Below are 16256 nucleotides of genomic sequence, written 5' to 3'. Positions count from 1 at the left end.
AGGAAAGAAATACAGACAAAAAAAGTGAGATATCTGGGGTTTATTTTCATCTCCCCAAAGCGTATGTTGTCTCTAAGTGAATTTGATTTCTGTGAACTATTTGATCTTTCCTGAGTGAAAACGACTTGCTGGAAAGCAGTTAGCAGATTTTCCTGCCTTGGAGATGATGATATACCATAGTTATTTTCCATATACTGAATGCAATTCAAGTTCAAGTATTTTCCATGCACAGAAGGGCCCACGATCTTGTCTATACGGTTGGGGTGCCTTGAATTTCCTGCACTTTTGCATGCCATAAGCAATGTCTCAATAACAACAAAACTGCCAGAACAAGACTGTATTTCCAAACCATAACCTCAAAATGAGCTTTCCAGGCACCACTGGTTCTGCTCTGCAGTCAGTCTGCAAAATAGCCCAGGAAAATGTCAGTGTTTTGCTCAGTATCACCCAAGGAACAAGTGACAGAGTCAGAACCAGTCCACAGCCCACTCACTTGGAATCTTGTTTTGAATTTCCAGACCAACCTTTTCACAGCTGGGGCGGACAGGCGATGGATTATTGGTGCTCACTTACCATCTAAAGCTAGCCTCATTAGCCTGATTTCCATCCTTTCAGTTGGCAAAGGCAAGCAAACCTGTATTAATCATCTTTATGATTTAATGTGAGCAGCAGCAACTGTGCATAACAGGAACAACCCAAGCTAAAGCACTAGCACAAACTGCTGGTTCTGCTGTCCTAACCTGCGGTGTGCATGTTGCATGAGAAGAGATGACTTGCTCTGTATTTTCACCTCACAGCTTAAATCAGCAGGGAAGACAAAGATGGGGTTTTTATCCCCAGCTTCCTTCTAATCTTTCATTTCAACTCCATGCTTGAACTGAAGCCCAGATTGCCTTTGCCATCCCATTTTTATACAGGGTATTAAAATCTGGGTTAACTGAACCAAGACATTTGCGCACATATATATACATGATTCTTACATGGATACATCTTGCACCACAAATACACCCTGAAGTAGTATTTTCTTTCCATTTCCATGGAAGTTGTGCCTCAGTGAGACCCCACTGCATGGTGCTCACAGACTCTCTCCCCATCTACTCATATCCCTTAACCTTGAGAAGCAAATACTGGAAGAAAAGAGAAAACAAGAAAGAAAAATGCTCATTTCCTTTGTCAGACAGTCTGGCTGTGGCTCAGAACCTTTACAGAGAGGCTGTGCACTCCTGAATGCTAACTAAGCTCCCAGGCTACAGGCTTTCTCTCAGCGGAGCTTAAAGAGAGATCTCACTCAGCACAGGGACCAGTTGGCATGGCAACGCAGAAAAAAGGAGCCAGCAAGACCTGGCACTCCTGCAGTAGTGGCAGCAGACTTTGCATACCTCATACTTCTGTAAATGATGTGTTGATACCTGCCTCCCCTCTGCCAAGGCTGGGCCACTGCTGCCCGTAGGGGCAAGGAGGGATGACCGGCCACTGGGGCTGTGGTGAGTCAGGCCAGGCAAGGCACTGAGCCACAGAAAAAGTGGGAGGAAGGGAATAGTAAAGCATGTGTGTGAGAGGAATAACGACCTTAGCTCCTGTGCATCGTGTGCAAGACCCTGCAGGCTGACAATCGCCTGCGCAGAGTGAGGGGCTCAAAATAAGGCAACAGTGTCCACCCACCAACTGCTGCCTGAGAACCGCTGCTTCCTTTGCAAGAGAGGAAGTTGGCACTTCAGCTCTGCCTGAAACAAGAGGGGCCGTGTCTCTCCAGAACAAGGCTTACTTGTTTGTTAATGAGCGTTCCTTCCAACTGTCCTGCTCTCAGAGCAAATTTGGAAAGGAAAATCATGTGTTGCCACAGCCTGCAGCGATACCATCATCCAGCTGCGGTCACAAAGACTGCCCACAGCCAAATGCCACTCGGTGCTCCTGCAGGTACCCCAAGCTTCCACTGTGGTAACAGACACCCTCACGGCTTCTCTTTAGACTTAGAGAAGAACTACCAAGCCCTACCTGCCCAAGCAGGACAGAGCTGGGCTGACTCCAGAGGTCATGGCCTCAGCACTGCACAAGGTAGCATCACCCACCCTGGCCCTGCCACCAACCTCCTTTGGCACCTTTTCTCCCAAGAAGCGTATCCTGATGGGACCTTCAACCATCCGCAGTTATCCTGGCAATGCAGCCCCTGAAGCGTGCCTGCAACTGTTTTAAAAGGCACCTTCAGGAGCAGCACTAGTGAAACACAGCCCGAGCAGTGCAGCTGGAACAATGTCATTTCAGCTGCCGCTCCACTGCATGGCCGTGATGCGCCCTGTACCTCTCAAAGGCTGCTACTGATCGCAAGCACTGGTTGCCAAGCCAACCCCAGCACTGACGTTTGGCTCCCACTGCTGAAGGAAGCACAGTTGCTCATGCGGTTCCCTCTTAGGATGCTCATGGTCTAACTAGAAAACACCAAAGTGCGTCAGAAACAACAGGGAGAACAAAGGACATAGCTGGTTGATGCCTCCTCTTAGCTAGATTTGACTCTGATGTGGCACAGATGCAGCAGCTGACTTAATGGTGTTTCTGTATCTGGTTTAAACAGCTTTCACACATAAACCTGAACCAGAGGCTGACATTTTCAGAGGAGCTTTGGGAATGCAGGAGACTGGAGGCTGAGCTTCCCTGGGAGTCACTGCCCACAGCTGGGACCAGCCCCTCTATTGCAACCACTGCACTTCAGTCAATGCCCAACCGATCTCTGAAGTCCCAAGTGGAGGCAGAAGAGCAGAGCCATCCCCTCAGAGAGGTTACAGCTGGAGAAAATGAGGTGCCCTAGTGGAGTTAGTGAGCAGCAGTGCAAAGGCACAGAAGAGCCTTCAGAGACAACAGCGAGCATCTCTGCAGTAGCTACTGAATATCCACAGTCAGGGAGAAGCTGGGGCATGCATTGGAAAGACAGAGTTCCTCTGGCCTCAATCCTGGTTCTCTGCAGAGAAAACGAACATATGAGGAGAATCTCCACAGCAAGCTTAACAGAGAATGGTAAAAATAACATCTTTTAAGAGTGTCACAAAGAGCCTCTGCTGCCTCTGCCTGTGTTCTCTTCAGCAACATAGCATGAATGCCTGAAATATTCCAATAACGTGCCCCAGAAAATGACACTTGTGTCACTCCTAACATGCAGGAAAAAAGTTTCAGAAGCCAGCTATGTTTTCCTGTCTCTCAACAGATAAAGGTGATGGTGCACAGTAATTACTGTCACATTTCCTGGGCAAAGGATGTGAGATCAAAATACCTAATTAACAGCTTCTTTCCCATGGCAGCCATTCTTCAAGCTTTGCAAAAAAACCAACAACAAACAAACAACTGAAATGCGACAAGCACGGTACTTGCATTCAACCATCAACATCTCTGATTTTGCATCCTGCTATGCATTCTGTTTGTGTTGCTCAAGATGTGCTTGTTGCTGAAAACATCTGACAGAGAGGCTGGGAGGCAGCTTTTGGGACCCGGAGGTCGGGGGCTCTTGGGGTCTCCTGAAGGACTTGGGCAGCAGCAGGACAGCCAGTGCCAAAGGGCGAACAAAAAGAACTCTGTCAAAGCAGTGTTGTTGGGAAGAAAGACTAAAAGGCCTCCGTACAAAGGTCTGTTTATATGTTTACTGGCAGTGGCAGTGTCGTTTGAGTATTACAGCTTGTATCTTAGAAAGGGAAAACAAAGGAAAAGAAGATGAAATAACAAAAAATAAAAATAAAAAAAAATGAACACATCACAAAGCAAAGCAGTGAATCGCATGGCACAGTTACACAGAGAGGCTGTTGTGCTTGCTGCCTTCACCCACCGTGCTGCAATCTTGCACCCAGCTCTGGTGGGCTCAGTGCCCTGAGCCAGCAGCAGTACGTGTCACAGGGACTTCCTGACAGTGCAGCAGTTGTGAGGACCGATGGAGGCTATGGAAGATGGTAGCATACAGACTGTTTCTCTGCTGCACTGCAGGCAGCTGAAACATGCATAATCCTGACCTTCACCATGACTCTTTTGCACAGCCAACCTAACAGGGAATTTAGCATCTCTGCTCATCTGTTCACTGACTACGGCAGGGCAGTTTTTCAGGCTGACATTCTCTGCAGCTTATTTAAATATACTTACTTAAGGAGCAGTTGGTCACAGGAACAGATTTGTTGCAGATGCTCATTTAGTCTGCTCAACAAAGCCTAAAACAAATGGCTGAACTTAGATAAACTACACCAAGGGCTGGAACATCAATTACCCCTTCCTGCTCCTCCTCTTGGTTGTTCTGTATGGACTGTGCCATTGCATGTTGTCTGAACCTCCTCTTCTCTGGGGCAATATCTGCTGTTACACAAAGGATGTGCTGGCTCAGGATAACTGATAAAATTGAAGCACTTTCCATTGTCCTTGTCTTCAACTCTTCCTTCTCTCCCTGCCACCTCCTGTCCCTGCCACACTCTCACACACCTTACATCTCACCAGCTCTGCTCACATCTGTTCTCACTCTCACCACACAAAGTCTGCTCCCTAGAGAGCCTAGGGCTCTCTTCTCTTCCTGTTTCACTTACAAACACACACCAACCTCTTGCTCTCCCCAGCCTCCAGCCTCTCATTTATCTGGCCCGGCCTCCACCACATCCACCATTCCAATGACACAAGAGCTCTGAAAAACAATGTGTGAGCACTCAGCCTGGTTCTCTGTGCTGTGTCATGAAGCCTGCTACAGCTCCCCAGCAGTCCTTTTGCATCCCACACAGTCTGGGTACTCTGCTGACACATGAAGGGCTCTGTTACTCTGGCAGGACGTGTTACTGTCCTTAATATATGACTGACATGAGGACAGAGCCACTGTCCTGATGCTCTGATAATAGGAATGCTTTCCTTTAATCTGTCCAAAGAAAAAAATCAGATAGCTGTGTGGGTAATCCAAACCCCCTCCAATACTAAGCCTGCATTTGATGTATAATGCAGAAAGCTGAGTCACTGTACTTAAAGATACACTGTAGAAGATGCTTCACAATACAGCCCCTAATCATATAAATTTGACAGATTAGTCATTTCACTAATGAGAAGAACAAGAAATGCATTTTAAGTGTAGAAAAACAAACCTTTGCAGCTTGATGCTCCTTGCAAGTCAAATATGATGGACAGCTTTGAATTGCTAGTTCCCAAACACTGGTGAAGTGCATCTACTGCTCCTCACTGCTTCCTTCCGATTGGCTGACCAGGACTTTTCAGCAAGCAAAGAAAAGGCTGCCACACTCATTTTTTGTTACAGGTCAAACACATCCTGTGATCTACCACGGCCCAATCCAAAGCTTTCCCTATCACAGTGAGCTCCAGAAGATTACGCTATCAGTGCCTCGTTTGCAGTACGTATCTCACGTGACATGAAAATGTTTGGCTTGACGAGAGCTACAGCTCTCATCCCCCACCATTAAGACTTCCAAAATGCTCACTGCAGATGTGTATGGGAGGTGAGTATGAACATGGAGGGATCAGGGAGAGCACATTAAAACTAAGCGGGGAGCTGCATGCTGCCCAAAGGCAAGGTGTCTTCAGGAGCTCCTTAGGAGCAGCGTGGGTCTTGTGGTTGGTAGAGCTGGGTGGCCAGGACAACCTCAGTATGAAAACATATATATACACACACACACACACATACGCACAATAAAAACGAATAGCTGCTTTACCACTCCTCTTTATGTCACACCCATAACTGCTTCCCTATGCATTACACCAATAAACTGGGCCTCTTCTCTCACATATATTAGCCTCCAACTTCAGAGGGTGCCAGCCCAGGCCCCGAGGCCACCCTGCCCACACACAGGGCACAGTCCCTGCTCCCATTGGGTGTCTGAAAGGAGGGCATTGATGTGCCTTCATAATGCAACCATTACCAGCGAGATACAGAGCCAGATCGATCAAAGGCAGAGCAGCAGCTAAATTCAGAGGATTCCAAAATTGAGGTCAGATTCAGTAACTCCTAGACAGATGCCAAGAGAAGCTACACACAAATAGGAAGGTAAATTTTAACTGTGCCAACCTAAAAACGTCACTTGCAGTGATGGATCGAGTGCATTTTAGCAAGAACTGTAATCTCCTCTGCCACTACCACCACTCAGCACCACATCAGCATTAGCAAAGGTGCCTGTGCCCTTGTGACTAACTCTAACCCTCCCCTTACCACAGACTGTACAGCACAAACCCTGCAAATGGCCACTATGGTGCTCTGCAATGCCCCCAGGGCAGTGAGGCACTGCCCATTTCATGGAAGAATTCTTGCTGGTGGGCCACTTAGAGCAGGGGAGCTTCCTCAGCTGAAATGCCTCAAAACACAGCCAGACTCTGATCAGCAGGGAAATGCCCTGCTTATACCTGTATTCCACTTCCAATGAGCTTGCTGTTGCTGCTGGAGGAGATTTATGGACTCAGACACAAAGGCTGAGATGCCACAGAAGCCTAGGTTATGGTTCTGGATTTACATCAGAGAAAATAAAACTCCTGTAAATCCACACAAACCCACAGTTCAGCTTAATTATCTCAGTCGACCTTGGCTTCCTGTGCATTTTCTCCTCATCTGTTTGGAGTCAGCAAGCTACTACAAGTGATTACATGATTTGCATAACTGGTAATTATGTGTATCACAGTGACATTTAAACACCCTATCTGACAGTACCCCACAGCAGTAACAGTTTATAAGCCAACACTGCAAAGATGGCCGAGGTTGGTGGCAAACAGCAATCCTGATTCAAGATCAAATTCTGAATCAAACTTGCTTTGTGATGCTGTATATCCCACTTGCAAATACCAATGTGGCTTTGGGAACACATGACCCTTTCTGTTTCTGCCACTGCCCTGAACTGCTGACAGGTCTGGCCTTTAAAAAGAGTGAAATGATTAAAAAATATATATCTTCTGTATCCTAGTGTGTTTTATGTTGCACTGACAGTCCTCTAAGTCAGAGCTCAAGGACATGAATTTCCAGAGAACCAGAAATTCATGCGTGAATGCAAGCAGTTTTAGGGACTTTTTTGGTGTTCAAGGATAAAGATGCCATGAAGTAAGCTATAATAAAACTCCTTAGCAGTAACTGTATGGATTGACAGTAAGTCCCCACACCAGAGATCTTGCAATCTAAGCAGATAGTGAGAAAAAGCAGGGGAGGAGGAAATGAGGCCACAAAGTGGTGATCAAAGAAGACTTTGCACCAAGACAGCAGCCTTGCTCTCTTGGCAAGTGCGTTTCTCCAGTCCTGCTGCCTCATTCTGGTCTGTTTTGCTGTTTCATCCTTCACCTCAGAAAGCAAAGTAAAAACACACTACAACAACATCCAGTGATGGGCAGCACTGGATCCCTGTTTCCTCTCGCTCATTAGCTCCTAATTCCTCAATTAAACAATCAGGTCCCCCACACGTTGCCTCAGCTTAAGAGCACCTGAGAAGAGTACTTCTTCTTTTATAAAGAAAAGGCCAATCCCCTTCCTTCTGTAATCAGTACTTCTCCATATGTATGGGTGTGCCTGCAGAACGTTCTGTGAAAAATCGCTTTCACATCTTCCCACAGCTCAAGCCCATCTGTAACAACTGCACATCTTACCTCTCAAGTCCTGTATGACTGCTCCTGCATATTTGCTGGCTAAGAACAGTTCAAAGTTAGGTTAAAATGAAGGAAAGAGATCTTGTTATCATCATTGCAAACAGTTACCAATAACCTGTTCACCTGAATGCTTACATGGGATTTCTTTTATCGCTGGCTTTCTCATTTCAGCTATACACAAGAAGAGACTCTTAAAATCCAAACCTGTTTTCTTTTAGCACATATTCATTTCCACTAGAATTGCTTATGAAATGACTTTAGGGTCTGAGAGCCTTAAGATTCTCCTGCTGCTGAGAAATTACGGATAGTATCTCAAAGTGCTGACAACAGCCAACAAACATTGCTAGAGAGATCTCTTTAGCATGCATGGATGGATGCGCCGAGGGCACTACTGCCGGTACAAGAGACATTCCCCTTGCACTGCACAACTGGGCTTTAAGGAGGGAAATCTGCACAGAGTGAATTAGCGTTTATTTCTAAAGCAGGAAACTTGCTTTGCATATTTCATTTTTACACACTCACGCTTCCTCCCCCCAGCTCCCCATAACAAGCGGAATGCTAAAGCCCTAACACAGTTTACAAATAGACAAAACTCCAGCGGGCATCCTGCGAAACCTGCCTAGGGAAAGGCCAGTAAATGCTGACTCTGAATTGCAGTATTTATGGCCAGGCTGAGCGGTGCGTTATTCTGCACATAGCTGGTGGACATACAGAAGGTGTTATTACTTGTGAGCAGTAACAGCAGAGACCATCCTTTGTGCATGCACACACGAGAACAAGCTGTATCAATGCACAACAGCTGAGCGGTTTCCTGCCGCCAGGCCCGAGCATCTTCTCTGCCCTAGCCCATCCCCAGCAGATGTCCTCCCACAGGCAGCAAAGCCCTGGCTCAGCTGCAGAGCACCGCGGCACGTTACCTGCTGTCTCTCTGTCCCCTGCCGACAGCTCTCCATTGATTCCATTCTCTTTGCTGCGAGCATACGTCCCCGGCTGCTCCCGGCTGCCCAGCCCAGGCTCCTCGCCCTCTTGGTAGGGAAACCCATTGGCACTTCTGACCAGTCCGGCACCCGCGCTGCTCTGTTCCTTAATTTCAGGTGAGTGTGGGTGCGAAGCAGCCTCTGTTAGCTGACCCGAAGTCCAGTGCGGTGCCTTGGCTTCATCTTTCCTATCCTCTGCCATTTCTACTCTCCTTCACCACTTGTCCTGTAACGACATTAGCAGGAGAGATCAGAGCCGAGTGGACGACTATGCCCGGACAACAGTCAGCCACCAGGCACAGCTCAGGGTTGGTACCAGAAACTGGCGTCCTGCAAAGGAGAGACGGCTTAAATGAACAAGTGTCCTCTTGCCTGGCCCAGCTGTGAGTGAACTTGCTTGGAAACCAAAAGGAACCACGAGCGATCGAAGTTATGGGTCAAATCCACTCTGGCTCCCAAGTGCCTTGCAATTATTAGCACAGGTTGCTCTTCTGTTAATCTGATTTTAACTCGTTAAATACAGTGAAATGTTGACCCAATTAATGAGATGTGAATTGCCATCAGAACTCAATGACATCTTCCTGGGTGACAGGGGGAATGCAATAACAGTTTAAAGATGTGAAGCCACTGTTAACATTTTTGTTGCAGTTGTGAACTTGGCTTTTGCAGAGCAGGGAGCTCTTCAGCCACAGGATTCCTCCTCTATGGTACGTGCGGCCTGCTGTGAGCTGTGACAGAGACAACACTTGAGAACATGCACTGGCTTCACCAACTGCCTGAACCTGTGTGCATCCCTCTTGCATGCAGCCGGGTGAGCAATCACACTCATTCCCTTTTTGTCCAAAATAGTGTGTGGGAGACATTTGTTTCCCATAGAGTCATTTGCATTCTCCAATGACTATCAGTATTTATACATAAACAAAACTAACCATTATTTGCTACTACACATGTACTCCACTCCTGTTAATTAGCCCATGCCAGAAAAAGAAGCCACTGTATGAGCCCCAGGCTCGGGCTGTGCCTCGTGGAAAAACAGCCCAGTAGGTAGCCTAGGAAGGCAGCATACAGTAATCTGTGTTTTGATAATAAGGTGAATCTAGGGAAAGAAAGGCTTGACCTAAGCAACATCGAAGCGAAATCCAGCAGGCCTTGCAGTTCTTTCTTCCTGGAAGAAAAAAAGCATCTAAAAGCAATCAGCTGAATGCAGTCAAGCAGCCATGTGTCACAAAAGGCTGAGCAGTCTAGAGAAGAACTGCACAGTGCATATGTTCCGAGGGCACTGAATCAAGAAACTTATCACAAAGGAACAACAGTATCCAAGGAGCCAGGTCAGTTTGCAGAAAGCATCTAAACACAATGAAAGACTATCATTGCTTGACTGACAATTATTCACAATTGATAACTCAACCCCCTTCTGATCAGATACAATGGCTTTCAGAGTTGCTTTAAATTAAAAAGTCATGGTGAATCATGAATATGAGATTTCATTCACAATAAATATGTGACACAAACAATAATTCCACCCCAAAAAGGAGGGGCCCTGCTGTTCTGGTAAGTGCAGCCCTGTTCCTACCCCCACCAGCACCATTCCCCCGGGGATAACTGACTGCACAGAGACTGCAGGAGCAGGTAAAAATTCCAGCCCAATGTTCCTTCGAGCTGCAACAAAAACAGTGGGCTGAGCAGCGACACAGAGCTTGGTGACCCTGAGATGTGCCCCTGCTAGCCACCATTAACATGCTCCGAGGGCTGAACAAAGCCTATTCTGGGAATACAAGGCAAGACTTCCATCTTCATCCTTCGAAGAAGCTCAGAAAACAAACCAACCAATCAACCTAAACCCAGCTCAGCTTTCCCTTCACCAGTGCAGTGCATTTTGCAGCTCAGCCCAGGGTTACATGAGAGAAACCCGCTGCCTCCTTAGGGAGTAAGGCGTGAGCATGGCGAAACGTGCTCCTGAAACTCATTTGGATGGAGGCAATGGTTGTTATCCCACCATCACAGCTCAAAGGCTGTTATCTCTCAAGTGCCCTGTTCCAGGCAGACGCTCCCTGCCCCACTGCGAGCTCTTGAGGAAGGATATTCACATCTTTACAATGGACCGTGTCACAGAAGTCCTTTGTGAAACTAACAGAAGTGCTTTTATCTTTAAAAATAAATACAGTGGGCAGGCTTCAATGAGAGCTGTGTATCTGGAGGCAGAATTTGGCTCAGTATTTATAATAGATGGTTACAGAGTGAAACATGGATGAATTCATTCTTGACTCCCTGTTATTCATCAAGTGCCCTCAGAGTTTATAATGGTAGTAGAAACAGTGCAAGTGAGTCACACAATGCATCTTTGTGCTCAGCAGTGAGCATCTGCCATACAGCTCAGGTTCACAGACAGCACACACAGGTGTGCCTCTTACCACCAGGTTAGCTGTTTTTCTGTCATTTAATTAGCATACCATGGGCTTCAATTAATCAGGCAATTTAAAAATTGGCAGAGAAACAGCAAGAATGGACAAATATTATGGCAGTATTTAAGAAGCGTTACGTATATAAAGAGAAGAAATCTGGAATAGCTTGAGCAATGTAGGGAAACACGGTACTTAGGGAAGCATATTTCCCCTTTCCACTATGATTTTCTTTCTTTTTGCATCAGCTGCAATAAAGGTTTTCAAAAAACATGAGGAATGAAGGAACAGGCAGCCCTCTCAGAACGTCACATCGCCTCAGTTAAAACAACCTGGAGATCGCAGGCCACAGGAGGGCCGGCTGGAGTGCCTGTGCTCCACCACAGCTGCCAGCAGCTGCAGTGACGAGACACTCCACAGCCCTTCCATTCACATCCTTGTAAGTCACACGGTGCGCTGGGGCTAGCCTTGTGGATCTGAACTGGACATCCTGCCTTCTAAGCTAATAGCTTGTAGTAGAAACGGCTGTAAAAACTAATTCCCTCTTCCTTTTCAGACATCTGGGAGCTGTAGTGAGAAAGAAAAAGCTTAAACAGCTTGGAATTAAGACAGAGGGACAAATCTCATGGTGAATCCGCAGTTCAACTTTGCAGTTACCTCCTCTTTTTGCAGACATGTATTTCTTAACCCAAACGCCCCTCTATGTGACAGAGGCTCCTGCTGCGTTGGCTGGGCTGAACGCAGCCCAACCGCTTTGAACTCAACGGGCAACAAACCACCCACGGAAACTCGCTCTGAGAGCAAGATGCACAAAGCTCCAGATAATGCTGATGTAGACATCCTGCCATGCTGGCTGTCCTACATATGAGTTCATCTTGTGGAATCATCTTAGCATTACACTAATATTGCCTTGGCATGTCAGCGGATGAATTTGCTATGAATTTCACTTTTTAAGAGAACAGAATTAGGCCAATACTGAAGGATTTTGCAAAGTCCTTGCTCTCCTGGGGGATGTAATCTAGCTCATACTGGTAGATACCTTAACAGAGAAAACCTTTAATTCAGATCCATGTGCCAGCAGGCCAATTTGGTTAGTGCATCTGAGTACCAAGTACCAGGCAGCATGGATGAAAACGTCCCAAGGGAACACACCTCACTCACAGCTCTGCCTGGAGAAGGGGAGGAAAGCAGTTGAATATCAGGAGGCAACAGTAAGAACAAGAGCCAGAAGGTGGGCAAATGGCAGCAACCTCCTGCCACCCCAAAAACTCAGCCTTGGCTTTCGCATGTAGGTCACAAACACGGCTGGGGCTACAGTTCTAAGTGGCATCTCCAGATAATTAGAAAATAAGGGGACTGATTTTGGATGCCACAAACACACAAAGAGATCTGTCCCCAAATGTCACCCTTGCATTTCACTTAGCATGTATTCTTTCTCAACTGAATTCCATTCAGACGTGAGCCGTGTGCCTCACACAGATCAGAGGGCAGACAGCAAACATATCCTGTGCGTTGGTCCTCACACCTACAGTGCTTGCTCATGCTCTGCAAGCTGCCAGGAGATTAATAGAAGTCACAGATGATCTTAAAGGCTCAATACCATAATTCTGGTAACAGAACATATTAACAGGTAGAATTATACGTTTCCCTCAATTGGAGTCGCTCTGCCTCTGAAGCTTAATAAAGGACAAATAGGCTTCTCCGGTAATTTGTAACAAATACAATTTACTCCTTCCTTGTCCGCTGCCCGAGTTATTAGATTGCAGCTAGACCCCTCTTTCTAGACAAGAGCAAGACAATCCTCTTAAATACCACCTCATGTCTGTCAAAAATGCAAGCAGCATTCACCTATGCACACTTGTATTAGCATTCGGGTTTTGAAGGCTCTTCCATTCCTGTGCAGCAAACCAATAGTCAATAGCCACGTATTTTTTGTAGAAAATCCTTTCAATCATTCTTCTTCTCATATCTTGAGTTACAAAACTGTTGAGAAATAAAGGATGGTGCCTGGATCACAGGCAGAACAAAGGCAGCTCCCTGCAGAAAGGGCAGGAAAATGTACTGCAAACCACATCCTTGCCAGCACTGAAATGAGGGATGCTCCAGTCTCCAGAGCAGCCGAGCAGACCTCCACCAGCACTGCAGAGAGTGAGCAGGGAGCCAGAGAGCTGCTGCCATGCTCCTCCTTGCCCGTGTGCTCCCTGGGGATACGGGGACCGACCGACAAGGTGGGAGAAATCACTTCTGACACGTTTCCTCACTTGAGAAGTTCCCTGAAATCTAGAAACCGATCTGCAACTGATTTCATAATGTAGAAACCACACTTAAGAGTTCCTTCATTCCCATTTCACGGCTTTAGCTTTGATGATGCCAAGGAACAAACACACCAAAGCCTACCATTAAAATTGAAAGATAAGCTGATGATGCTGACAACAGTGATAAATGGATTCATAAATATTGCAAGCACCATCCAAGTCAACAATAAGCCCTGTTAGATTATCAGAAACTATGGACGTGGCTTTAGAAAGGCAGGAGCTTCTGGGTGTATATAAGATCTCTGACACTGCTGTGATGATTTCGCAGCCAGATGAGCTCTGGCAGAACCACAGCTCGTGGCTCAATAGCCACCAGCAGAGCGAGGTAACCAATGCATAATGGGCTGCAGGCTGAGTGTCTGTCAGAGGGCATGGAGAACAGGAACAAATTCACATGAAGAAACACGATTTCCTGACTAAGCCCCTTGCTCCACACCCAGCAATAAATCCTGTATACCCATGCAAGGTGCAAGATGGCTGAAATACAGCAGCAGCTTTGGTGAGACAAAACACAACAGAAGCATAAAGCTGAGCTCCTAAGCAATAAAAATGTCTCTAAGACTGGAGGAACACCTGCTAATGCAACCATGACAGCTTCATCCTGCCTTGTATTTTTTTTTTATAGCTCTGGGAATGAATGGAGCAGGAAGAAATTTCAAGAAAAGGATTTTGGCCGGTGAGCTAGACAGCCCTGAACAGGATGCTCTGTCTCCTCTCTGCAGCACAGCACAGCCTGACCTGCGTTTCTTTTGGCAGCAATTGGGCCCATCCTGCTGCAGAGTGGGAACAGCTAAATGGATGAAGAGGAAACTTTCAGCTGCTGCTCCTGCTGGACACAGCCCTTCCTTGCTGGGGAAGGTACCAATACTCCCAAGCTATAGAAAAGCAGAGCTGCCATGCCAGCTAGCCATGGGGTGCTGCCCTCCACAGCACTATGCACATGGCCTCACACCCAATCCTAGGGGCTGCACAAACTCACTAGGCGTCAGAAACCTGAAACCAGGCGCCTCTCACAATTATGAAACATTACCAGCAGCTTTTGCCTTCAAAAACATCATCCACCGTAGGGCTCAGCCCTAGTTAAAAAGCTCTGTGAATCCCTGCCCACTCCTTCCTGTTCCAACACCACCTCTTTCCAACAGTTTCCATCCACAACGCTGTATTTTTTCACAATTTACCATTCATCAAATACACTTACATACAAACATCTACCACCAGTCATAATTGCTTCCTGCAGGAGAGAGGAGAGGCACTTCAGCTGGTAAAGGAGATGTAACCATAACAACAGCACCATGACAACTATAAGTGATATCTGCAGCAAGAAACAAGGCAAAAAGTTACTGCCAAGAAATCCGCTCCACGCGAAGGACAGCAAAAGCACTAAGGAGCCACGAGCAGTTGGTAGAGGTGCCAACACCAAGGAGTACAAGTCACTCTGGATTTTAAATTGTGCACAACGCTGCAGTTTTTAAGAAGAGTTAGTGAAACAAACACTTGCTCAACAATTTAAGTCTATATTTGTATCTTCATAGCCTTTCGCTATTGAAGCATTTATAGAAGGTTCGCCATACATACCACAAGTTTCCAAAAGCTGGAAGGCCAGCTGAAATCAGTAGCTTAAGGAGATGATTTTAAAGTTCACTGTCTTCTGACCCTCGGTAGTGCCAACCAGCCATGGACTTGCTATGGCTGCTAAACAGGCTAACAGCTGCATGCTTCCCTTGCTCTGAGCTCACACTACCATACTTAGATGTGGATGAGGTGCCAGGAAAGGCAGCCCACAAAAAGGCTAGAGTGACATTTTGCAAGATTTCTCTCTTCCCTGCACTGACCTTGCTAAGATGAATCCAAGTGATGTTGCATCTCTTCTCTCGAGAGGCTCACTGATGGATGACAGCTCAAATTAGGCAGTGAAGAATGTAATTAATGATGCTCATATGTGACTCACACAGTCTCCGTTCAGGACAGGTCTGCAATCTGTGATGAGAACCAGTCCGTTCAGCAGGGAGGTGCCACACTGCTAACTCTGAACAGAAACTCACAGAGCAGCAATCTCACCCACCCAGAACAAGCTCCTTACCTGCACTGGTGGGGCTCTTCCTTCTCCACGTACATCAATTACTCTCACATCCCTTCGTTCTTTCACTATGACTTCATTAAATGTGACAGGTTTTCATGCAATCTCAACTCTACTCTGTGAGCTTTTAATTAGAAAAAAAAATGCTGCCTCTACAAACGTGTTTGCGTTTTTGATTTTTCAGAGGTCTTACCTAACTTCCAAAACTAATTCCACCCCTGCTACAGCACAATCTCTGAAAATACCCGGATGCTATCTTTGGGAGCACTGTCACGTCAGCTGCTAGAAATGGTAAGCAGGAGGCTCGAGACAATTTTAGGCAGGCTCTTTCCTGAAAACATACGCAGCAGAAGCAGCCCACGAGCGATATTCAGCAGCACAGCTTTGGCACAGCCTCCAGGGCCACGCAGCCACAAGCAAGGGGCACTGCATCACCTCCATGGGAGGACTGCCCAATTCGGCCACCATCCCAGCTTATCTGTCCTTTCACGTGCTGAGATAAAGGCATGCTGTCAGCAATCCCCAACCGAACAAGCTGGACTCCGACATGCAAACGAAGTATGTAAGTGGTAAAAGGGAAGGACGGTTTGAGCAACCCCTGATCACGTCAAGAAGGTTTTCTCCCCAGATCAGGGGCAGCAGGTTATTGCTGAGGGAGCTTTGGCTCACAATGCTCAGACAAACCAGGCAATCGTGCCAAGCACGCAGGGGAAGCGGGAACATCTTACTGTCTAGCAGAGACACTGATTGTTCATGCTGAAAAAGAGCAGAGGACAGCAGAAAGCTTGTTCTGAGTCCCCTCCACCCAGATTCCCTTAAGCATCTTTCATTCTCAGTTTCGTGGTTAGAAAACCTTACAGACAGGGGCCCAGGAAGCCATTACAGAAGCCAATGCCTTCACCTGCAGCACAAA

General features: G+C 46.7%; 1 protein-coding gene across 33 annotated transcripts in view; it reads right to left on the bottom strand.

Annotated features, from left to right (window-relative positions):
* MAP2 (microtubule associated protein 2) overlaps positions 1-16256 on the bottom strand; it is a 112207-nt gene that overhangs the window by 53115 nt on the left and 42836 nt on the right. For all 33 annotated transcript variants that reach the window (XM_052676159.1, XM_052676158.1, XM_052676152.1 and 30 more), the window contains one exon: positions 8493-8778. In XM_052676159.1, coding sequence (XP_052532119.1) covers positions 8493-8754 — 262 coding nt within the window. In that variant the 5' untranslated portion in view covers positions 8755-8778. The remainder of the gene's footprint in view (positions 1-8492; positions 8779-16256) is intronic.

Source organism: Tympanuchus pallidicinctus, unplaced genomic scaffold (assembly GCF_026119805.1).
Source record: "Tympanuchus pallidicinctus isolate F22 unplaced genomic scaffold, pur_lepc_1.0 scaffold15, whole genome shotgun sequence".
NCBI classification, from domain to species: domain Eukaryota; kingdom Metazoa; phylum Chordata; class Aves; order Galliformes; family Phasianidae; genus Tympanuchus; species Tympanuchus pallidicinctus.
The sequence above is the reverse complement of the archived record's forward strand: the minus strand, read 5'-3'. Positions and strand labels throughout refer to the sequence as shown.